The following is a 25,358-nucleotide window of genomic DNA, read 5'->3' on the forward strand; positions in this document are numbered from 1 at the left end:
TATTTCATTATTCTGAGGAGAGGAAACCCACCATTCACCAATACCAAGTACTAGAAACCGAAACTCGTTTTGTGATGAAAGCGATGGTGCACTTGCCCCATACGAAGAAAAGTTGTGCCTTGCAGACAAAACAAAACAAGGCCCCCAGGGCCCATCCCTTTTTGCCACTCTGTGCCTGCTTATCTCATTGCCAACGTCGCCATCACATTGCCATCTACTTCTTCATCTCATCTACTTTCAATTCCATTCCACCCAATATTGTCATATGTCGACATGTCCTTTGGACTTTGGACAAGTACCCAGTACTACTACAACTACTCTTGTAACCTTCTTACTAACTATCTATTTTCTCAACTTCTTGGAAACTAGCTACTTTATATGTTGCAATTTTTCACACATTTTCAACAGCCAAATTCCACGTGAAACTCTTGTAACTTTTCCATTTTCATACATATTCCAAGAATTTGAATGAAAATTGAAAAGCAAAAAGCACGCAGCTTCTGAAAATCAGTTGATATTTACAATGATGCTTCTTGCATTCTTCAAGTACAAGGAAAAAGAGAAGGAAGCTGAACCCCAACTGGATTGTTGAAGGCTTCAAGCTCATACAGAAAGTGGGGAAAAAAATTAAAAAAACTGAAAAAAGAAAAAAGTAAAAGAAAATTACATCCGTGAAAAGTAACTTTCAAAATATCTAAAAGGGTTTGGAAGTTGAATTCTAAATTCTATCAAAAAGGTCTTGACCTCTTGGAGCCAATAGATGGAGGACTGATCTGAGGAACTGTGAAGCAATCATCCATCATCCACATTGATCTGTTGTTGGCTGCTTTCATGTTTGCAGCTGCAGCAGCCTCCTTTGTCTCTTTGAACCCAATGAAGTCACCACCCATCTGTGACTGTGACTGGTGCAGAGGAGCTGGTGCTTGAGGGACCCAAATCCCCATATTCTCTGAAGAGAAAGAGCTCAGGTTGCTTTCTAGATCAGCATCCAAAAACGGCAATACCCCATTATCAGCCTGCCATATTCAATCAAAAGAATGCAAGTTTCAGATCCATGTTGTCAATTAATCAATAATATATTGACTAGAATAACAGAACCCAGATTTGTTGATTTCAATAAAACTTAAAACCAATAGAGGTATAAGGTGATCAATTACTGCAAACCTTAGTGAAACCAAATGGAACAGAAGAGAAATCAAGAAAGTCTTCGACGTGCCAACCCGGAAGCGTCTCTATCAAGTACTCTGATATGCTACTCGTCTCATTTGTTATCGAAATCCCACCAGATTTGCTGTTATTGCCAATTGAAGAAGGTGGGTTTGAAACCGCAGGGGAGACAGTAGCTGAAACAGAGTTGTTGATTAAAGGCTGAGGCTTGGGATCAGAAGCGCGTGTTAGAGTGACTGGGGATGAAGATGTGTAAACTGCAGAGGAAGCAGAGAGCTTAACCCCTGTAAACAGGAATCGATTGTGCTTCAGGGTGTGCTCGTTGGCGGTGTGAATCGAAAGGTCACACTCTCTGCATAGAATCGCTCTGTCCTGCTGACAAAACAAGAAAGCTCTTCTCTCCTACGAAGAATAAGAAGAAACCCAGATCAGACAATCAAAGACAAACCAACCCATCAAAGATTAAGCAGTGGAATCACAAATCAAGAAGGGGTTTGTGGGTTATATATGTACCTGACAGATATCGCAGAGAGGGAATTGTTTGGAGGAGGGGTGGATAAGAGAGAAGCGTTGGTGTTTGGAGGCGAGCTTATTGGCGTGGTGGACTCGGTGGTCACAGGTGTCGCAGAGAGCTGCCTCGTCGGCGGTGCAGAACACCGATGCATCGTCCTTGTTACATACATCACACTGGATCTTCATCTGCTGCTTTAACTTCAATTTGGTCTTGATTCTGATACAATCAATATATGACAAGGAGATAGAGGGAGGGAGATGGGGGCTGGACTACTGTGCAGTTGGGTTGAAGCTTTTAGTTTTAGAGACAAGGGAGAAAATAAGGGTAATAAAGAGAATAAATAAAGGAGAGTAAAGTCTGTAAAGAGTAGTGAAGAGCAATAAAATATTGGCAATGAAATCTGGGAAAAATCTGGGGAACCTTTGTGATGAGAACAATATTTTTAGGTGGTTAATTTCTTAAATTGTTACTCGATCAGTGAATATTCAGCAAATTACAGTTACCAAATTTAACTATATATATCTGGGTTGTCAGGTGGAGCACGGGCAGCTTTGTTTTTCATTTGGGCAATTGGGCATGCAATTTTCTGTCGGTTTAATAAATAAAAAAATGGTTGATTGTGGCATTGTGTGTTGATGTGTTCCCACTTCCCACTTCCAAGTAAAGTAAATCACTTTGGATTATTCCTCTTAAACCCATAATCTGGGACCACTCTTGACCCAAACCCATGGCCCCATGCATGCTGGGTTTTGTTTTGTTTGTTTTAAATTGCATGTTGCCAACTGACCTGATGAAATCTAGAACTTGTTTATCGGAACAAGGCAGCCCTCGAACCTGGAACTTGCTAACGTTGCTAGCACTAGCGGGTTACCACCTTCCCCACTAATCCACACACTAAAGTAAACTTGGAAATTCATAGAAATGTGAATACTGAATTAAACAGCTAATTAACAACGCAAATTAAGACCATCATATCCTAGCTAGCTATTTAGTATTAATTTCGTCTTAATTATTCTCTTGTGCATATGTGCGTTTTTGGTTATTCAAAAGGGAAAGGAATAAATTAAGGATATATCATACTCATAACTGATTTCGAAAGTGATCCAATTGCGCTTTTCTTTGAGTTGGCATTGGCATGAAATATATATATATATATATATTTAACTTCAGAACAAGATATGGGTAAATAAAATACAGTATGCTACACTTACCATATTTTTATACCACAATTTCATACTATCTTACATGACATTCATATATTGGACACTAAAAATTAAAAAAAAAAAAAGGAAATACCCTTCTAGTAAAGTAATAACATGAGATACAAATGTGGGAGAAAAAATGTGGGACAACTAGTATTATTGAATAAAATAGCTAGCTACCTAACTGTTTCAGAAACTGAAATCACAGAAATATTAACTAGACTTCATGTAACCAATAATATATGGAAACTAAGCTACACTCAATTATGTATGGACAGTAGCTTAATCCGGCGTAGCTTTTTACGAAATGATGATTATTTTGTCTATGATATGTCTAGTTCTGGTAAAGTGGTAATTAATGTATAATTTATATAGAAGTGAGTACAATATCATATGTGTTGACATGTTGAGGAGCAATGAGATCTAAAATACTCTTATTCTCTCCGCAATTAAGGGTCATGGGACCTCTCACCTCAATTGCGATTGGGGGCCGGATTCATTTATGGGTGGCTTAAAGTGTGCATTTATGAATTCAAGCAAACAGCACTTGTTTAATTATGGCAGGATAAAAGAGCCTAGAGTCTCGGCTGTCTCGAGGGTTGGGTTGCAAATAAGGGTACGTGTAATAATATTGCTTAATAATGGAGATCAGATGTGTTAAGTTGTTAACTAAGACCTCCTAGTGAAAAAGATTTGTGTTTGATCAGCGTCATATTGTGTGCTATATTGTAGAGTAATGCTATTCATATTTTCAGTTTATAATTATTCACTTTTTTATGTATAATTTAAAGTATAAAATGACAAATTAATTAAGAATATGAATATCAACTGTCTAATTCTAGAATGAAAACATTTGATCTATCTATAGCTAAATTCTATACAATATATTTCTAGGAATAGCAGTATGGGCAGATGCCCGATAACCCTACTATACCCTCGATCGTTATTGGTGGGAAGAAAGAATTGGGAGCACGTATATACAATTGCATTGGGTCATGGAATTATGACAAATCAGGATATATGGGCAAAAGAGGACCATAAGCCATTAGATTTAGGGGTAACCAAAATATCTTAATTATATAATATACATATAATGCAGCTTGTTGCCAGCTTGGTCCGACCCTAAATTAATTAGTAGTAATATATCAAAATTCTTTTGGCATTATTTATAGATTTTTCTGCTAGCTTGTTAAAGTTTTGACAAGATGCTATTTATATACGGATAGAATCTTGACCATACGTGTGAGTAAGAGGGTCACAGTCACCCAGCATTCAGTTGGGGACAACAAGAACGATATGCTTGCAGCTTGTTTTACATTTTGCTGGAATTTGAAGCTTTTGTGCTTTATTCATTCAAATGATATATTATTCTTGGAGTATTATATATTACTTTGCCTAAAAATATCTCCAGGATCACTACTAGCTCAATGATGAGGAAAAAAAAAAAAAATCATTTGCTATATATATGATATATATCACAAATTGATTATGGCCAGCAGACAAAGTTTCGGGATTTGAGGTTCTATATATAGGGCCGCTAGCTAAACCAATTAATCTATTGGAGTGTAAATTGCATTTCATTTTAATTTAGGGAAAAATTTTCAAACAGGACACGTACTTTGGGGTCAATCTTAGTTTAGGACACCAGTTTGGGTTTGTGCTAGTTTAGGACACATATTTAGGATTTGTATTAATGTGGGACAATCCGTCACCTCTGTCAAAAATTCCGTTAAAAATAGACATGTGTCATGCACATGACCTATTTTCAAGGGACAAAATGGACAATTCACCATAATATATTAAAATAATTAAAAATAAAACTAAAACAAAAAAGAAAGAAGAACAAGATGGCAGCGCACCCCTTCTCCACCCAGCCCCAACTCACCTCCGGTGGCCATACTTGCCGGCAGTGACCCCACCATCCCCCCTCTCTATCTCACTCTCTCTCTCCCTCCATTTCTCTATTCCTCTCTTTGTCTCTTTTTCTCTGCAGATCGCACCCTCCTTTTTCTCTCTCTATTTCTCTGCACATCGCCCCAACCACCTCTAGCGGTGGCCTTACCCACCGGCGACGACCCACCCTCCCCCCTCTCTCTCTTTCTCTCTTCATCTCCGCACCTCTCTTCATTATGTTCTTCTCAAACCTCTCCACCTTCCTATCAGCCAAACGCCTCGATGTTGTCTGCAAAAACCCAATACACATATACAAGAAATTTATTCTCTTCTTTTGCCAAATTGAAATTGCTCATCTAGTCAGGCAAAAAAAAGAACAAAAAAAAAGCGAAGTGCTTTAATTATTTTCGAGATGAAACTTGCACTCAGATCCACACTTAACCAAACAAAGGTTACAAAACCCAATACATCAATAAGAATCCAAAAAAAAAATCAGTAAGATCTCAATATAAACCCAGATGAGAAGAGGAGAGATTCAATCATTCAAAGATAACCCAAAACCAAATCTTTTCACAAAAATAGCCTACCATAATAGTCAACATAAAACCCCAAACTATGAAAAACCAAAGACTTCATAAGCCCAAAAAGACAACCAAAAAAAAATGTGGTCGGCGAGGTGGTCGGCGTCAGGTGGCTGGGCCATGTGCGCTTGCAGGGGGCGCGAAGGAGAGAGAGAACAGAGGAGAGAGAGAGCGGCGGGCTGGCAAAGGGGACTGGTCTGGGGGGGTTGGCGCCGACGAGAACAGCTCGCCGATGATCTTGGGTTGTCGGGGAAAGTGGCCGGAGGGGCTGGACTTGGGTGGAGCTGGGTGTGTGCAGGGAGTGCTGCCCGAGAGAGAGAGAGAGAGAGAGAAGAGAGGGTGGGTCGTCGCCGGCAGTAAAGCCACCGCCGGAGGTGGTTGGGGCTGAGTGAAAACGGGGGGGGGGGGGGGTGAGATCTGCATCTCCCTCTTCAATCCTTTTTTTTTTGTCTGTGTTTTTTGTGTTTATAGTTTTAAACTTTTTTAATATATTTTTAGTTTTAATCTTGTTTATTTTTAATTATTTTAATATATTATGGTGAATTGTCCATTTTGTCCCTTGAAAATAGGTCATGTGCATGGCACATGTCTATTTTTAACGGAATTCTTGACGGAAGTGACGGATTGTCCCACATTAATACAAATCCTAAATATGTGTCCTAAACTAGCACAAACCCAAACTGGTGTCCTAAACTAAGATTGACCCCAAACTAGGTGTCCTGTTTGAAAATTTTTCCCTTTAATTTATTATCTGTATATGGTTTCCTCTCTTGTGTGACTTGCAATATATAAAGTCACTTTGAACGAAGTGGGCTTGGTGTGTATTCGCTTACAGCTTAATAGTGTGTTCATGAATAATAGGCCCATGCATCATCGATCTGTGGTTCAAATAACTAATTGAAGATAATATAATTAAGAATCCTTGGGACTTTGGGAGAGAGGAATTAATTCATATATGCTGGTTGATCTTTACTGGAAAAAAATGTTATGGTCAACATTAAAATGATTACTTTAAAGCATTACATGCATATGTAGTTATATATATATATATATATACTTATATCTAGACCCCAAAAAAAAGTTATATATACTTATATCTTATATTATATGAATGTGTTTTTATTTTTTATCACGTATATTATATGATGTGAGGGATGTAAAGAAATTAATATCACTTAACAAAAGACAAATAAAACATTTCTGATAAAAATTAATTAATTAATTTTGAGAGGGCATAGGATTATAGGAAGGTGTTGCCGGTACGTATAATGCATGCTACAGTTAAGATATTATGGACGAAAAGCTGTGTTAATATTTGATTCGAATACCTTTCATTTGGACGGGAATTAATGTGGAAAGTGCTGATCGAGCTTGAATTAATTAATTAATATATGAAACAACAAGGTAGCTAGCTAGGCATATTGTCATAAGCTGTACAGATACGGTGCTAGCTGTGAGGATATATATTCTTCTTACAATTATATTAGACATGTTCAATTTGTAAAGTGATCGTGATCATATGTCTATAAAGGCCATGATCGATCTTCTTCTTTTTCTTACATTACATTGATGATAGCTCACAAAAATAAAAATCAAAAAAGAAAGAAAGAAAGAAAATTGATATTGCATGCATATAAACTAATATTATTGGATCAGGAAGGATCGTACTGATAATATATAGGAGCAAGCTGTGAGCATGCATGCATGGATCAGGGCATGGGCGTGGGAGTGGGAGAGGGAGATAGATGATTGAGAACTAGGATGGGCTGAGTGAGACATAGGATTATATGAATATTGGATCGATATATATATATATATAGCTGCATTCAGACAATATATGATCAAGGTATAAGTATATAGCTGGTTCTCTCCGTCTCTCTTTGTCTCTACGTACCCCTCCCAAGGGTCATAGGGTCAAGAGCCAAGCCTCTTTGCCTCTCCCATATCCCAAGAGCTGCTTGGTTACACGTACATATAATTTGTTCAAACTCATGTACGTGTATGAATATTCAGCAGCTAATTATACTATGTTTAATTAAGTTGTTTTTCCATGTCCCCAATTAAGACCCAAGCAATAAATATAAATATATATATTGGTGGTGTATGCTATCATATTTGAGCATTATTAATCCTATCATCATCAATATCGCAGAATATTATATGTTCACAAACAGAGAAAAACTGGCTTAGAGATCGAAACCAGATCATATAGACAAAGTGTGCATGCACTAAAAATGAACACCTTTTGATCGAAATCTGAATCCATTACCATTCATGGCACTTGTGCAGTTGTGGTATATATAATTCCCCATTTGGTAGTGCTCCATCTTAAATATGTTTAAGCTTGTTTAATTTGGGATAATCTTCAATATATCTTGATGAATGATGGTGCAATCAGGACACTGCCTCACACGATCATCATCGTGTTTAATCGATTAATTCGTCTCAATTCTCATTTCTCAAGTATGTATACAGTATATATATGAATGCCGGCATTCCCCAAATTAATTATCTGGCAAATTGATCATCGTACAATTTATGGAACATCATTTGGTTAAGTTTGAGGAAATACCATATTATCATTCATCCAACCCTCACTGTTGATCCTAATTCCTAAGCAATAAAAATTCCCAATAATTTGTTTCTCTTTTTGTTTTTTGATTAGTAATAAATTAGTAGAATCCTTTAAGCACAATGGTTCAATGAACCATTGCCACGTATATAATTGCTGAAGAGAGGGTAATATTGGCAAGATAGCAATTGTTTCAATTTCATATACATTCGTATAGATTTTTACTTCAGTGCACCGTAGCAAATTCCCTCTAGCACAAGCAAACTGGTTTGATTTTGATCAACTGAGTTCGAATCCCAGCAGCTAAATAAAGTTTTTCTCTCACCCATATTTTATTTTGGACCAGATAATGCATGTAAAAGAAAGTTTAGATAATACATTCCATCAATTTTACATCTTTGTTAAAATCCACATTTTGGTGGACTCTGAAGCTCCTTTGCTTGCATCTGAATTATAAAATTTGGTCGTATCTAATTTTTTTATTTTTTTATTTTGTGATGAAGTTATTTTTATTATTATTTTTTCATATGATCCTCAATACCGACAGAGTCGCAATGGAGCACCCTTTTGCTATAGAGTAATTAAGATTTCCGGTGCAACAATTCTTTCCTATTATTTCAGGTATTGCAATTCACATTCAAGAGAATGGCCGATCATGTAAATTTTTTTTTTTCTTTGAAAAAAATGAGAAGGTAAATGCCTTCTTAGAACACAGTCCACCTCCAACAGTAGTCAAATACAACAGAGAAAAAGTGGCTTAACTAGAGAACCAGAAGGTGCAGAAAAAAATTAGCACATTCTGAGCGCATTACCACCTCCATTCATGGCACTTCCGTTATCATACACAGTTGGTGCTCTTGTGTCAACTCTTGTTTTGGGCTAACCATGGTGATGCTGTCCAGATATTGCTTCACACAAGTTTGGTTTGTCTCAAATATGAATGGCATTCCCCTTATCTGCAAATGAACCATTTGTAGAAAATCATCTGTTAACTTTGAGGAAATTAAATACCATTCATCCAAGCGGTACTGCCGATACCTATATACATTTGAACTTAACTACATCCAAGACCAAACACACATATATTGCATATAATGATATAAAACAGCCAAGAAATCTGCAATAAAGCTAGGGAGACCTATGAATCATTTTTAGTAAAAGGAACTGTAGGAAAATACCTCAATCAAGCAACTGGAACTAAGGCTTACACTCTGTCCAGCGGATACTTCCTTGCTATTTACTGAGATTGAACACTTCCCAAGATTTTTCAGATAGAAAGATCCACCTTTGTCCATATTTACCATTGCCTAACAAATGCAGAAAGAACGAATGCCCTTTTTCAGGTTAGCAAGAAGATGTAAACAGCATAATCTGAAGACACCTAAGTTCAGTTCAGCATATGGTCTTTCATTACTGTTGAGATTTAATGGGCTAATATTATATATATATAATCATACATCTGTACTTCCAAACTTTTTTTAAGGAAAAGGGTAGGTAATTGTATGACTGATATGAATAATATGTTCAGGTGGTCAATGGTAATTTACCTGTCGCCGAGAGATTTTATTACCACGCCCTTCTCTTCCCAAGTCAATGTCAACACTAACATCTTCTGTTGCTCTACCCAGTAAAACCTGCAAAGATAGATAATTATATTCACAGCTTCAACCCATATCTAACTTGGACTAATTGGCACCTTTTTCATTAGCTTCCTCTGGTCTATAACTCCATTGAAAAAGATAAGTTCAAAACCCTTATGCTTTAATAAGGGTTGAGCAAGCTTTGAAATTTAGTAAAACAATCAAAATCTACTACTCTTCTTCCTTTCTTTTTCTTTTCAAAAAAAGAAAAAAAAGAAATTCCTGCTCCATAATGGCAAAATTCATGGATCTCCAAATTCAGTTATGGGGTGAAAACCCACTACCAATCCCAAGATATAGAGAAAAGACAAAAGAAGGATCCATATAGCCAACCCCAAATATGTTGGGTATGCATTTATAGAGCAATGGAAATACCTCAGGCTTCTTGATATAATGCTTAGAACGACGCCCATACAAAATGGCAAATGCTCCATGAGCTGCAATGGCTCTTTGCAAATACGAATAGGCACCCTGCTCCAGTCTTATGATTGCCCTCTTAGTATCCTCATTCTGATATTTTGTGACTGCACATAGAGAACAACTCAAAATTACAAGGCATATGATGGAATCATTTTACATATGTTATTTGGACCAAAAATATTAGTCTCATTAAATGAAAAATAGCTTGACAGACTACTACCTTCCTCACTATAATACAAGTCCTGGTCATCTGGATCCAAATCCATATCAAGTATCTGCAGGTGGAACAGAAGTCAGGGAAACTGAAAGATAAATTAAGAAACTGATAAGCAAAACAAACATCACCTAGATGATCGGAATTTTAGGACTCACCATTGCCTCTATATCTGAATAACATGGTACATCATCATCACTCTCAAAAAGCCCCTCTTGATCTGATGTCTGTGGGTTTACTTCTGGTTCTGAGACAGCAATATGTATGGGCATCACTTCTGCATCTAATGATTGATGGTCTCTAATTGTAGCTGATGCATCAAGTTCCTGCTTAGTGCCACTAGTGCTTGTCTGAGGATAGCTTTTAAAGCTATCATAATCAAGATCTGGGTTCTGCATATGAGACTCAGTTGAGTTATAACTGAGACCCTTTGCCAATATACTTTCTTTAATCTCTTCCTTCAGAATTCCAGGTAGAGGATTTGTGCTTTCATTGGCTGAATAAGTTTGACCCGGACCACTACTAACATGACCTGCTTTCGTAGATGCCACATCAGTGGGGTCAGTCTTAGTATTCTCATATTTAACCCCAAAATTACCTAGTGGAGGTTTTAGACCCATTTGTGATCCTTTAATCGGAGAAGATCCATGAGATTCTCCCGGATTTTTTTGTTCTTTCTGCATAAAGCAGGGTCTTGTGTCACTATTTCCTTGATTACCTGGGAAATCCTTAACAGATGATGATATTGGCTTATTTGCTTCTTGAAAATTCCATTTACCTGTAGAGGAAGTTGATGAATGGGGCAAATGATTTGGTAGAAAAATATCATCATTGCATGGAATATCCCAGTCCTCGGTGTTTAATGTGCAACAGATAACTCCATCTCTCAATTCAGGAAATTGAGAGTTTGAAGCTGTTGAAGATGATAGTACCTGAGTCTCTGAATGGCAAGCCATATGTTCACCATTGGGGGACCCCCTATTGCCCCTATTGTCAACTATCACTCCAGGATATGTACTAGATGGATTAATGGGATACATAACTGGAGCAACAGATGTTTCTGGCTCAGTTATATTGGTCATCTGTTCTTGACTAACATCACGATTTGGTGAACTCAACAAAAGTGAGCTCAGGCCATCATAGTAAGACTTATCAATCACATCTTTTCCATCACCACTCATGAACATGAGTTCCTCCTCATTTGTAAAGTTTAAAAGAGTATTGGACAATTCTGCCAAATAACCTTCCGCACTAGCTGGACTCTTGAAATCACCACATGGCATATTGACTTTCACCTCCATACCCAAGTGAGCATCATACCCTGATGTTGTTGTGTTCTTAGCATCCATATCATCAGGAAGGTCAAAAGCATCTCTGGTGCATATATCATTTTCTGTATGGCCAACATCAGCCGGCATAGCTGGTGCTGGATCATCTCTCCACATAGGCATCTCAGGAAGTGCAGATGAGTATTCCAAGTTGTGAAACGATGCACCACTGTCTGAAATAGGTGATTTAAAGACCCGATTCCCTTCAAATTTGGAGCACATATTTCCCTCACCACCATTAATTTGATCAAGTGAATACGGGGGTTTCATACCTAAATCATCAGCATTGAACAGGCTGCAATCTGGCAATTCGTTTAGTTGACTGAATTCCTCAACCTCACATTCATTCCCTGTGACAGGCAGATTGTCTCCAATAATGTGAGGACTTTCATTATGTATATTATTCTGTTCCATTGGAAAATCTTCTTCAGCTGGGTTCTGGAGTCCTGTATTAAAGGTATCAGCAGTAAAAACACCACCAATGTCAGTGCCACCATCCATCAGATTTTGAGGAAAATCATGATGCATAGTATCCATATCTGACCCCTCAAATCCAAAAGGGATTGAGATGGGATCTCCAGTCATGACATTTCCAGATACAGGCTCATCTCCATTTATAGCATAGTTTCCATTACTTGGTGCTACAAGATAATTGAGCTCCATAGAGTTAAATGGCTCAGTACAGATCCTTTTACGCAGAGCATAGTAACTACTGTGAACACTTTCAGCTTTTCTCTTTCCAGCAACACCTTTGTTTTCCTTCAAATTCCCCAACCTATTAAATTTGGATGGGGGAGTTGGATTGGTACACTCAAACTCAATCATGCGAGCACAAGCATCTGCAGAAACAACTGGATTGTATAGGAGAGAATACCACCGGTCTTGCAGTTCTCGAACAGTAAATCTTCGAGAAAATTGCACTGCACCTTTAGCAAGTGACTCCAAGGAAGCACCAGCCTGCAAACAGAATAAAAGAGTACCAAATCCAAATCAAGTTTTCCAGAATAATATACTTGGACACAAAATCTGATAACAGTTCCAAAATTTTTGAAACAAAGTGTGTATTCACGCCTCTATGGAAACTTACACCACAAATTATTTCAGGTCAAAATCAAAACTCTTAAAAATGCCAAATCCTAACTTATTACTGAAAGGGGACAAATTCCACTCTGAGTCTCTGACCCGACACGCTTAATAGAGGCAAATAGTCGTTAATTAGACTAAGATACCCACCTACGTCAGCAGTTGAAACCAGTGGAAACAATGATTCTAGCACAGGAGAAAGTAATTTCACCTGTATTCACCTTCCGTTATCTAAAATTTGTCCAATTTCTTGATTCTATTTCTTGAATTTAGACTTAAATACCCCCAATATACTTGTAACAGATAAACCTGAAACACCCTCTTGTTCAAACAATTCATTCATGCTTTAACACTAAAAACCCAAAATTTCAAAACCCATAAAAACACAAAAAAATAAAAATCAAAGATTGATTATAAGCTGATAAAGGGCTTCAAACATTAAAATTCCAAGACAATGAAGAAAACATCAAAATTTCACCTCAATAGCGTTCTTGAGCAAAATATCATCTTCGGGAATCCAAGAAGAGAGTGGAGAAAGAGCTCCCATGGCTGCACCCCTCGGTTACTCTCTCACTCTACCATAGAAAAAAGCACGAAGAAAGGGAATGAGGCAAGTAGGTGAAGGCCTTGGATTGTTGGAGGGGGTTATAGAGGGTTTTGTGAAACGTCGACAGCGAATTCGGTGGTCTGGGCCTCTCAGGTGGCCGGGGTTACAATGTGAGAAGTTAGGGCACGTGGCACGTGCAACTCCCTCAGCCCTTTCTCGCTTCCTCAGGTGAGTGGGTGAGTGTGTTGGAGTTTAACTGGACTTGCAGGTTGCCGTGGACTCCTGCTCCGTACTTGGGTTGACCGTTGACCCAAGAATCCCTCCAAAATTATATATTGCTCTTTTAGCGTGAAGATTTTACAAAGTGAATCAAATTCTATGATTGAATCTTAGAAATGAAAAATGAGATTCTGTAACATGATCATCATGGGAAAGTTCTATAGATTATGAAGTTAAGCAATTTTAGTGATTTTTCATTTTATTGATTGTTCAAATTATAATCAAATGACAGTTATTATTTATAATGATAACATTACGTGGCATATTAACATAGATGTTATGAATTAAATTAAATTTAATATGTAAATATCAATATTAATAAATATTGTACACGTATTATAATTTGAGTTGATTAATAACACCACATTAAGAATAATTATTTTATATTACTAATCAACTTATGTTATAACATGTATATATTTATTAATACAGTAGTGCTACATATACCATATTTTTATACCATAATTTCATACCACCTTATGTGGCAACTTACATGGCATTCATACATTGGATACTAAAAAATTAAAATAAAAACCCAAAAAGAAAAAGAAAAACTTTGTCCAATAAAGTAATGACACGTCATATGGTATAAAAATGTGGTAAGTATAGCATTATTCTTATTAATATTATATATTAAAAATGTCAATTTATTATATAATACATGTATTAATAATTAATAACACCATTATACAAGAAGTGGTTGTCAACCAATTCAATAGTTACAAATATCTATATATAAAAAAATGACTTATCTAGCCTTTTTTTTTTTTTTTTTGCATTTTTTATTCAATTTAAACAAAAAATGCAAAAGCAATTATTGAGCACAAATGAAAATAAGTAAAAACCCACGTGAATCTTTGTTTTTTTAAAGTTTATGGTATAGTCTTTAGAATTTAGGGTTAAAGCTCTAAAACCTTAAATATAAAGTCATAAAACTTAAACTCTAAATGTTTAAAACTTAAAATAATACTACATCATTTAACAAATTATAATTCTACAAAATATATTATAAAATGCATATGACTCTACACGAGTTACATTCTGCATCATAACAAAATAAAGTGTAATTCTATAAGAGTTATATACGATGTTAGAAAAAGAAAAAAAAAAGGTTTAATTTTAAACCACTCATATATTGTGGCTTAAAAATAAATAGATATTTTACATAAATTTATGAGTGAAACTTATTTTTTTGTGATTTTTTGCTAATTTACTTTAAAAAAAACAAAGGTGCACCAACCCTAGAATGTATTTGACTCCAAGAGTGGTTGCACCAACCCAAAAGATGGAGTCATCGAGATCACCCACTACCTTGGTCTCGCATAGAATTCAGGCAAGTAACTCGATCGATTACAATTACGTACGTTTAACAAAAGCAAACTAGCTTTCATGAAAACGCGAGGCCAAGGTCGGAATATGATCATGAACAACAATGCCCACAAATTTATCAACAGTCATGTTTGCAAAAGCTAAATGCAATGTTTCATGTTTAACATTAATTAATACATATATGGATAACCAAATGTCCAAATGTCTAAATATTTTCCGCGATGTCAATCTGAGAGCTGCTACTCAAACTCAAAGCAAGGCATAAGTGATATCTGATCCTGATGCCCCACTGTGAAGTTCAGGGTGGCTAGACTGCAGCCTTAGAGCAAATATGTGAGACCCTTCACTCCCATTTGAGTAGCCAATATAAGAATCATAATCCCCTCCATTCTCAACTAATCCATAGTGTGGATCATCCCTTGCATCCTTTATTCAAACAAAAATTAAATAAATTAGTTAGGCCAAAGAAGACTATGTATTATATAATATTGGAATTATACTAGAAGAGAATAATTAATAAGCTTTGCAGCACAGTGCATACAAATTCATGGAGTTCCCTGTTCCTCTGTGCTGCACTCCGTACCTGTGATCATGTAAGGAGGAGAAAAACAGAGATTCCAACAGTCCAACATGAATAAACTCCCAAATTAAAGATTCCTTCAGCCTCCAAAATAACTAATTAAAACAATAAGAACAAACATCAATGGACCAAAAGATTACCAAAGGTCCATTGGCATTACCTTCTTCCTCTGAGTATGAATCTGATTAGAGAGCAGCTTAATCTGTCAATATTTCAGATAGATGTAATTTCATGTTAGAAAGATTGTTTCACAAGTCACAACAACACTAGCAAATTAAGTCTGCTAGTCAGGCTATGGCGCGTACACAAACATGCATAACAACAACTATGACTATATACAGTAGGCACTACCACTTATTGCACCCCCTAGCTTGCAGCTGCCACAACTTCCTGTTATATATCTATGTACTCATAGGTAGAAATATACAATCTCAAATAAAATGTAAAAAGATAAAAAAGGAAATGAAAGAAAGAGCGTGCACATGCACAGAAATTAGAAATTAAGAGAAACTCAGATGGGTATTCCTTGCTAACATGAACTAAAAAAGGGAAGGCCGAAATTGCTGTCAGTATCTCAAACAGTATTCATTTCCTTTATTCTCTCAAATGTGGTCTACATCACCCATTTTTTGATAGAGCCATAAAAAGAGGAAAGGCACTTGATAAGTCATCTGATTGAAAAGATACAATAAAAAGAAGACTTAAAATTATACGCTATCATTAATCCCACACAACTTAATTGACAGAAAATAATGAACACATATTCCAAAGAATTAAAGAAGCAAACTCTCATTTACTATTAATACATTGAGAGAAGCAATATATATATGTTGTGCTTTTTTGGTATATATTTTCATTCAAAAAATATCAGATCGGCTATGGATTTACTTGATATCGTTAATCTATCTAGTGTAAGACAACTACTGCCATTGAAAGGGGAGAGCCCATTTTGGTGATCGAAGTGGTTATTTTGGAAAGACGTACAGTATTCACTTATCCATCAAGAACAAGTTTGTGAAGCAACAAATACATGAGAACAAGAACAAGAATAATAAAGAATGGAAAGCAAAGGAGGTGAGGGGCAAGGATATATATACAACGCACCTTGCGGTTACGAATAACCGTGACAGCTTTTTCCATATCTTGCTCAAGACCACGCAGTTGGTGAAAACTCAGATCGCTCAAGCACTCACCCACCCTATGCCTATCAACAGAGCAAGCTAAATATATATATATACTCGGAAATAATAAACAATTTATAATCAGTAAGAAAATAACTTGTTTATATACCTGATCTGCCTCCGAAGATTCCAATTCACCTCCTTCAGCTTCCTCAATTCCTCTTGCATTGCCTGCACGCATAATTACCGGCCACAAATATATATATATATATATATTTATACAGAAACATATATATGCTTATATAAAATAGAGAGCGAGGGAGAGAGTGTGTGAGGGACCTCATAGTGCGAGCTCCAAAGATCGATTCCGAGATTCTTTTGGTACTGATCGAAGAACTGCTTTGTTCTAATAAACAAAAATTTATTATATAAAAATGAAAAAATGCTTATAGCTAGTACTGATCAGAAAAACCTAGGGTTTTGGGGGGGAGAGAGAGAGAGAGATTAATTACGTGGTGGAGGAGCTGATGAATTCATGGACTTTTCCAGAAGCGGAGACCATGATGAGAGAAACCTTGGCATCACAGAGAACGGTGAGCTCCTCGGCCTTCTTGAAGAGGCCGTTCCTTCTCTTGGAGTAGGTGACCTGCCGATTCGTGTCGTTCTCTATCCTCTTGATTTGGATCTTACCCCTCGCCATAATCTCTCTGCTCCCAAACTGATCTCAAACTGATGGAAGCAATTAATTAGATTTAAAAGAAGAAGGTAGAGATCGACTAGAGACTTAATGTGTAGCTAGATACAAGTAGAAGGCCGTTTACCCAAAATGGAAAGGGTTTGGGTGGGTTGCCATTACGTAAAGGAGGAAGTGAGGAACTTTGGACTTGGAAGGAAGGCTAGAAGCCTAGAAGGCTAGGACTGATACACAAACGTGGCGATGTCATTGTTGCTTTGCATGCTAATTGGTTCGCATTTCGATGTAGGGGACCAATACAAACGTTGAGTATTATGTACACATACACACTTTCCGTCCTTGGCCGTCTGTCTATTAAAGAAAGAAAGAAAGAAACCACCGTTTCCGTTCTAATTAATGTAACATGCTACGGGGTTTGATTGAGGGCTTAGATCGAGCATCAGACTGAGACTGAGTACTGTCTGAGAGACTCTGAGATTCTGAGAATCACAGAGAGAGAGAGAGAGAGAGAGAGAGAGAGAGAGAGAGAGAGAGGAAGGGTTTGCTTTAAGTTTCCTTCACGCTAACCCTAATCAGGAACTAAACGAAACTGAGTAAGGTTATGAAAATGTTAATTGTGGAGAAGCGCGCCAGCCTCTCAACATGAAGCGCGCTTTTCATAATTATATATATATATATATTCTTTCTTAAACTATAGTATTTGATATTTTTTCTACAAATCTTTGATATTAATTAGTTATTAATTTAGTAATCTACAATACGTACAATTTTAAAGGTTCCAAATTGAATCTCTTTTCGCAATTTTGCTTTAAAATAAAAAATAAAAAATTATTTGTATTTCATTTAGTGATATGAGGAATATTAATCATATGTGCCTAACTAGTGGTCAAAAAGAAGACACTGTTGCTAGGTGTTTTAATATACCCTGGGTTTTCCATTGCAGGCACTGAGGCATAGGCATAGGCTCATAGCTGTAGAGAATAGCTGTGTTTTGTAAATGTTAACGTTGTTCAAAGTTCAAACCTCCAAGTAAAGTCATTTCAAGTCTCTCACACGTCTAATCATTGTTGACCCGCATCTGAATTTATCACCTAATGGTTCTGGCCCAGTTGTGTATTGGGCCGTGGGCCTTAAGGCCTACTCTTTGCCGATATCCATCATATTTTATCTGATTTTTGGCCACCATGGTTACAACTTACGAGAGCTTTAAGTTAAAAAAGCACACATTGTATTTCTAGAGCAAGTTTGAACGAATACAATAATACATTCTAACAGTCTTGTATTAGTATATTTGTATATTTGATCATATCAATACAATTCTGTTTTTGACAACCATTAGCTGTTCCAAAGTAACTTTTTGTATAAGAGGAGAAAAAGAGCACCCGAATAATAACAGCAATGTACAAATGAATAGACCAGTTGATTTATAAGATGTACAAATGAAAACGGCAGTGTATTACTCGTCCTCTTCACCGAGTAATGCAAATGAAAAAGGGTAGAATTTGTAACCAGCGCCCTCATAAAACTTGTTCTGGAACTCCACCCAATGAAGCCTCAAGGCATGTAAGAATGCACTTAAGGTTTCCATCACTAGTAGCACTCCAACAGTTGCACTTATGAAAACAATTATGCCAATGATTAGAATAACGACATTGTTGAACCTGCAGTAATTCCCAACAGATTGGTTACTCTGCTTATTGGAGATCTTAAAGTTCAACAGCAAAAAGTTGAGTAAAAGTACTTACCCCCAGGCTAGAAGTAGAACCTTGTCATAGAATACACTGGACAACTCTGAATGAGCCAAACTGAACAAAACAAAAAATGGACAAACAAGATGATCATCATGTAATACTGAAAACTGAAAGAAAGTATTGTGCTCAATGAATTCATTTTCAATAATTAAGACCTATATCACCATCTAATCAAATGCAATTATCTGCAATAAAACAACGATTTTTCTACAAGATTAATCCTCTGTTACTGTAAGATGTTATATTTTTCCATCCAAGAGTCACAATTTTTCAGATACGACATATCCAGTAATCCTTACCCATTTCAAATTCCAATCGTGTACCCATGATAATGCATAGTTGAATACTCTAAAATGTATCAACAACTATTTTTGATGTGCAATTATTCACACTCATGCTGTCATGCATCTTAGATGCCTAATTAAGCATGAATCCTACGAAATGGTATTAAGTTGCTAGCTGCCCACCTGAGAGCCCATAAACGTAGATATGAAGCTGTATTAGACACTGCCCCAAGCACAAACTCTATGGTATGTATGAGTTGGTGTACGAAGACCTCACTGAATTCAAAGTCGTCATGACTATGCAATTTGTGATGGTGTTCCTCTTCAAGAGGGTCATCACCAGTTTCACCACCGTGAAGCAGCGCATAGGATTGACCTTGGTGCCTCTGAGGAAACAGGACATCAAGAGATGATAATAGGGCCAAAAGAAAAATAGAAATGCAATCTAGAAATACAGGATATAGGATGCGAGAAACGTATCTTAAAAAAATATAGATAAGAGCATAGTTTCAAGCATACCTCCTCATGTTGCTTTTTCAAGAAATAAGGCTTTGGAAACAGCATCCATGGCACAGCAACAAGAGCTGATAGTAGTAACAGAATCTGGTAATTAACAGGGCAAGTCTTAGATTAGTGTCACTGTTCCACACTGGTTGACATAATTTTGGTATAATGCAAGGAAATAGAATCAAACCTGAAGGAATGTTTGCCCAAAAAAAAGCTGATTTTCACCCAGATCGTCAAAAGGACTCAGGAACATGTATATCATTACATGATACAAATCAGCTTTTGAACCAGTGCACCATTTCACAATAATTAGGAGTGAAAGGTAGCCAAACAGGCTGTTTAAAAATATCATCTGAGGAACAAATTGGTACCTAAAAAACAGAATCAGTTAATACTTATGAATGATGACTTGATAGTCAACATTAAGGAAGTAACTCATAACCAACATTGTTAGTTATGAAGGGAAATGTACTCATCTAATTTCACACCTAAGGTTGGATGTGCATGTGAGATATACGTACAATATCTCAAACAATCATTCTAGAAGCGTTAAACAAAAGTGAGACAGAGAAAGATAACACCATTCCGGCTAACTATTCTATTGATGATGTGTCACATAAATATGCATTGATACAGTAACAAATACAGGATCAAGTTGACCAATATAGCTTACCAGATATTCAGGTTATCCCTAAAGAATTTTGCATTAAAGTAACTCAATATAATGCCAAGATTCATCTGGGCTACTCCAAGTAGGATTGACATCTTCATCTTCAATGAGTTAAGAAAAGGTAACTCAGACCGAGAACCGTGCCATATGGGGTCCACTCCAAATGGGTAAGTGCCACGCACCTTGGTCAAACCCACCGTAGTAGAATCACTGCAACAAAAAGAAAAAGCAAGTGTAATAAACTGAAATGTGATTGACATACCACAAATATGTTTAATTATCTCAGACTGATTGTGCACCTGCAGGATGGGTCGCGACACCCATAGGCAGATGACCCAAATAATTCAAATGGGACTGAAAAAAATTCATTATATATCAATCCAGTGTAGATTGAGAACAGCGCCATCATCATAATAACATAACGGCCACCAAATGTCATTTCTATTATGTCCCCAAGTTTCTGTTGTCAACAAATTGAGTAAGTAGAACCATGCTATAATTACAAGAACCAAAGAGTCCACTGTCTACTGTCAGAAAGCCCTGCAGCATTACCTGACTAGAAAACTTCCTCTCCCTGATTATGAAATATAGCGTTGCCAGCAACAAGCAAATGCCATGGCCCCAATCTCCAAACATTACAGCAAAAAGGAAAGGGAATGTGACGATTGTGTATACACCAGGATTAGCCTCCTGATACTTGGCAACCCTGAGATGATAGTACCGTTAGACACTGGTTAAAAGAGAGAACAAATAGGTACTTTCCCAAACCTCTCATAACAGAACCCCCCTTTCTCTCTCTCCCTCTCTCTCTCTCTCAACCACTAACTCCCATATAGACCGGGTTTCCTATCTCACAATTCTCCTACCAAACCTGCTAGATCTTGTATAGACATAACCTGCAAACTGACTCACCCATATGCATCAACAATTTCTTGAAAAGCAGAAGTGAATTTGTTTGTGCGAAAATAGGTTGGTGGGGATTCCTTTGTATCCAAAACCTGGAATATGGCCCCAACTTGAGAGTTGCTATCCAAGGTTGCCCGCTGCAACGCATTTTGAATCTGTGAAAAATCAAGCCTAAGTTAATTAAAAATTTCTTCAAAGATACATTGCACTTGCAAATGATTCATGCCAAATTTTATGAATGAATATGATTTTCTACATTTTAACAGGAAAGTGCTACAGGATAAAAGAGCAAACCTGATTTGATGCAAATACAGGACACCAACCTTCTGCAACAAAACACTTTTTTGTCACATCAATGCTGAGCATGTTTAGCGTGTGGTAAATGGATTTTTCCTTCTTCACCTGTCAAGTCATTGAAGAATAAAATTCAGTGATGAAACAAAACTAAACTCAGTGATTTTGACCAGATACAGATGTGGATGGCCATGAATGTATCCATACACACATGAAGGAGAAACTGTAGATAGATGCATAAGCTTTGAGAATGTCAAATAAAAGGACTCAAACAAACCAGAAGGTTCCACTGCTCATATTGATGGCCAATTGCCTGTAATAAACTGCTCCGGTGCAACAATCCAGCATCTATAGTGATCTTCAGCTCTGAAAGTTTTCCAGACACCTAGAAATTAAAGTGGTTATAGAATTCAGATTGAACAGTGACTGTAATTAATAACATATTCGCAATCAGACAAAAAAGCATATTACTGGACCCAGTCCACCAATATGACCAAGATAAGCTATCCTAGCTGTGCAAGTTTCTCAAATACACACGATAACCACAAGACAAAAGTTTTCATCTAAACATAATGTAGTTGTAGTATCCTAAAGCTGTTGATTCCACACCGAAATCAGTAAGAAAGAATACCGCATACCTCTGTGATCATCTGAAATTGTTTTCCCAAGTCATCTGTAAATGGGTAACGGTTTGCTCCAAAAGCTTCACATATTTTCAGAATTTTGTTCTTTGCTCTTTCCCCAGAATAGAAGACGATAAATACATTTTTCTCAACCTGTAAGATAATACTTTATCAATTTCTCTAGAAGAAAAACTCATGAAAGAGTTAAACCATCCCGCATGAAGAAATGAAATCTAGGACATATATGTAAGCAATTAACATGCACGCACGCAGAAAAAATACGTCATGCAGAAAGATAAACCATCATATGTGTGTGTGTGCATACATAAAAGTGCATAAGTAAAATAAGAGGAACAAAATTTCAATCCTGAAGATACATTTTTGAGTGGCAAAAAAATTATAGAATAAAAAGAGCATGCAATGCATGCATGCATACCATGCATTCTCACAAGACCTAACCAAAAATATAATTGGAACTGTTATTGAGTATTAACCTTCTCTCCTGAAACAGGATCAACCACAGGGTCATCGACCACAGCTTGCTTCAGAAACACATTACCCCTGGTTGCACGAAACAGAATCCTTTGAAAGGCCATCGACTTTGCTCTTGGAACAAGACCACTAATGAACCCAAGCTTAACATGCTTTGAGGGGTCTGTTGTCATTTCCTACAGCAGATAAAGCCCTATACATCACCCAAATGCAAGGAAAAAACATTCATCTGAAACAAAAAATGAAACAGCAAAAGTACAAAGCTGCACTTGTTCAAGTAATAATGGACTGTCAATGGATCTTTCACCACTTTGCTGCACATCAAATTCTCTCTGCTGAGCTGCAGCACTGGTTTGAGCTGAAATGAAAAACTCGCCAGCCTGAAATGAGTAAAAAAGGCGACATCAGTTTATGGATCAGATGTAGAAAAGCAATGCTATGATAACTGATCTGATTCATTATGCAAGAAATAGCTCTCTTCCAATAGAGAGAGAGAGAGAGAGAGAGAGAGAGAGAGAGAGAGAGAGATCATAATAGGGAGATGAGGCATCAAATTTCTCAGTACCACATCAAACTAAAATGTAAACCTACTGTCATAACTAACAGCAATAGCAGTAAAACAAGCCATACCTTCTGCAGAACAAGTTTATATTCCAATAACTCACTGTAAGTGTGTTGTAATTGGTTGTTGTTCGTGTTAATTTCTAATAGCTCAGCTTCAAGTTCACCAAGTTTAACCTGGAAACATCCGAAAAACACACACACACACCAAAAAGAAAAAAGTTTATTCAATACAGAACATAATAAGCCCAAATACTTAAAATAGTAAATCAACTTCTCAAACTACCTCCAAATGATCAAGATCAATATCAATGCTGCATGTAGACCTTGTTGAGGGTGACAAGCCAGCCTTCTTCATTTGTTCCTTGAAGAATCGTAACCTGCGTGCCATTTCCCCACATCGCTTGATCTGGATGATGCCAGACACAAGCACACACATTACATCACATAAATTCAAAACAAAAATTTCATAATGAACCAAGTTTTTTCGGCAATTACTCACAAAAACACAGAAACCACGGAAATTATGCGCAGATTGCCAATATTGTGTTGAAGCAAACATGCTAGCAATGTAAATATTAAAACTCGCAACTAATTCATTCCTGAAGATATTCCATACGCATTACCTTTTGACCGATCGCATATTGCAAGAAAATCCAAAATTAAATTATTACTTCAAAATAGGAAACGAACTCACCTGAACGGCATAAGTTCGCTGGAACGGGCTCTTTTCCGCATTGAGCTTCAAAATAACAGAGTTTCAAAATTGGAAGGCAATTAAAAAAACAAAAAATGTGAAGGCAACAATGAACAATGCGAGGGGACTCACATCTTTGAATTGAAAAAGGCCGAGATCGCCGAGGTATGAGATGGCGCGGTGAGACGATTCGACGGGAATGATGAGTTGCACCAATTGCATTGGCTCCGACCGCAGCAGATCCATTGTTGGCCAGCATTCCCATGGCGTCCCCATTTTCACTTTAATTTTTGTTATTTGATCTATAAAAAATACAAAATACAAGAGATTTCTAATGTTCTATGTCTAATTTCTTCTATGTTGTTTTAATCTGATTCTGGGGTTCAAAATGCTTCAGATTTCGCACATTTTTCTTTTGTTTTCGTTTACCAGATACCTACCGTTGCCGCCTCGTGTGTCAACGCTTTTTCGCCTTTTTTCTTTTTTTAACTTTTAAACTCACCGCTTCGGCGTCGTTTTGACGCTAACGTGTCATAGGCTGATAGGCTGACAGCAGTTTTGGCTCGCGAAAGCCGTACGCGCGAAATGGCAACGCTCTGTTTTAGGGAGATCAAATGGAACAGCTGCACACCTGGACCTACTTTGTTCGCATGTGATTTTCAACGTCACAATCACGTTATTTTCCCACCTTCCGGAATCCGGATTCAGAAACGTTTTTATTCCGTTTCGTTTTGTGGTTGCCTGATTGGACACACCAAGTTGGGCCATGAATCTTATTGGACCAACTCTCAACTAAGCCGACATATGAACTCTTGAAATCGAATTTTCACAGTTAACTCCAACAATAGGTTCCAGGGCCACTACATTTTTTACTAGTTGCTATATTTTGCAAAGACAACCTCAGATAATCCTTTTACTATCAATATTTCTGAAATATTGTGAGTAAAAAAAAAAACCTACATTTTTTTTTTAAATATTCAGCCAGTCTTAAGTTTTTGTGGTATCGAGAGAACAATACAATAAGGCTTTCAACTCTCTATGTATAACCACTTGATTTTCTTCATAAGTACTCACAAAAATCATAATTCCTCAAAATAAAAATTTTAAATTGTAATATAAGCCAAAAAGTACTTGAGCCAGCTAATGCCCATTTGGTCTAGTGAATGGCATTCAGTCTCCATATATTATATATCAATTCAAAACTCATAAATGCGAGTTAATTAATAAAAATAAAAAATATTATTTGAGCCTAACCCATATAGAGGCCTTAAACATATTGAGTATTGAGGTCCCAAACAGTTATCACTTAACTCTCCCCGTACTGCCCTGAAAATACACCTTGAATTGGGAATTTGGGATTGACAACTAAAGTGCCCCTTGAATTGGGATGGATGTTGTCATAGGCTCAT

The 25,358-nt window shown here is 36.8% G+C and overlaps 4 protein-coding genes across 4 annotated transcripts; all 4 read right to left on the reverse strand.

The window, feature by feature from the left end:
* Window positions 1–31: 31 nt before the first annotated feature.
* BBX21 (salt tolerance homolog2) lies at window positions 32–2,266 on the reverse strand. The gene is made up of 3 exons (XM_086250598.1): window positions 1,681–2,266; window positions 1,165–1,569; window positions 32–1,016 (listed from the first exon to the last, which is right to left on the reverse strand). Exons 1-3 carry the CDS (start codon window positions 1,864–1,866, stop codon window positions 729–731), a joined length of 879 nt encoding a protein of 292 aa, XP_086106724.1. The 5' UTR covers window positions 1,867–2,266; the 3' UTR covers window positions 32–728.
* Window positions 2,267–8,561: 6,295 nt separating this feature from the next.
* Window positions 8,562–13,371, reverse strand: LOC147278156 (uncharacterized). The gene is made up of 7 exons (XM_086250846.1): window positions 13,093–13,371; window positions 10,362–12,488; window positions 10,210–10,264; window positions 9,945–10,093; window positions 9,477–9,563; window positions 9,108–9,236; window positions 8,562–8,885 (listed from the first exon to the last, which is right to left on the reverse strand). Exons 1-7 carry the CDS (start codon window positions 13,159–13,161, stop codon window positions 8,751–8,753), a joined length of 2,751 nt encoding a protein of 916 aa, XP_086106972.1. The 5' UTR covers window positions 13,162–13,371; the 3' UTR covers window positions 8,562–8,750.
* Window positions 13,372–14,873: 1,502 nt separating this feature from the next.
* AP3 (K-box region and MADS-box transcription factor family protein) lies at window positions 14,874–17,235 on the reverse strand. The gene is made up of 7 exons (XM_086249674.1): window positions 16,983–17,235; window positions 16,810–16,876; window positions 16,640–16,701; window positions 16,454–16,553; window positions 15,510–15,551; window positions 15,311–15,352; window positions 14,874–15,195 (listed from the first exon to the last, which is right to left on the reverse strand). Exons 1-7 carry the CDS (start codon window positions 17,168–17,170, stop codon window positions 15,019–15,021), a joined length of 678 nt encoding a protein of 225 aa, XP_086105800.1. The 5' UTR covers window positions 17,171–17,235; the 3' UTR covers window positions 14,874–15,018.
* Window positions 17,236–18,496: 1,261 nt separating this feature from the next.
* On the reverse strand, window positions 18,497–24,356 carry LOC147278158 (V-type proton ATPase subunit a3-like). Its single transcript, XM_086250121.1, has 18 exons — window positions 24,082–24,356; window positions 23,950–23,994; window positions 23,539–23,661; window positions 23,322–23,429; window positions 22,961–23,071; window positions 22,694–22,867; window positions 22,215–22,352; window positions 21,854–21,961; window positions 21,577–21,684; window positions 21,289–21,437; window positions 20,929–21,082; window positions 20,676–20,836; window positions 20,380–20,586; window positions 19,894–20,077; window positions 19,719–19,802; window positions 19,383–19,585; window positions 18,910–18,969; window positions 18,497–18,825 (listed from the first exon to the last, which is right to left on the reverse strand). The coding sequence occupies exons 1-18, from the start codon at window positions 24,223–24,225 to the stop codon at window positions 18,621–18,623; spliced, it is 2,466 nt and encodes an 821-aa protein (XP_086106247.1). The 5' UTR covers window positions 24,226–24,356; the 3' UTR covers window positions 18,497–18,620.
* Between the last annotated feature and the right edge of the window lie 1,002 nt (window positions 24,357–25,358).

The sequence above is a fragment of the Dryas octopetala genome, chromosome 7 (assembly GCF_963921425.1).
Source record: "Dryas octopetala chromosome 7, drDryOcto1.1, whole genome shotgun sequence".
Taxonomy (NCBI): domain Eukaryota; kingdom Viridiplantae; phylum Streptophyta; class Magnoliopsida; order Rosales; family Rosaceae; genus Dryas; species Dryas octopetala.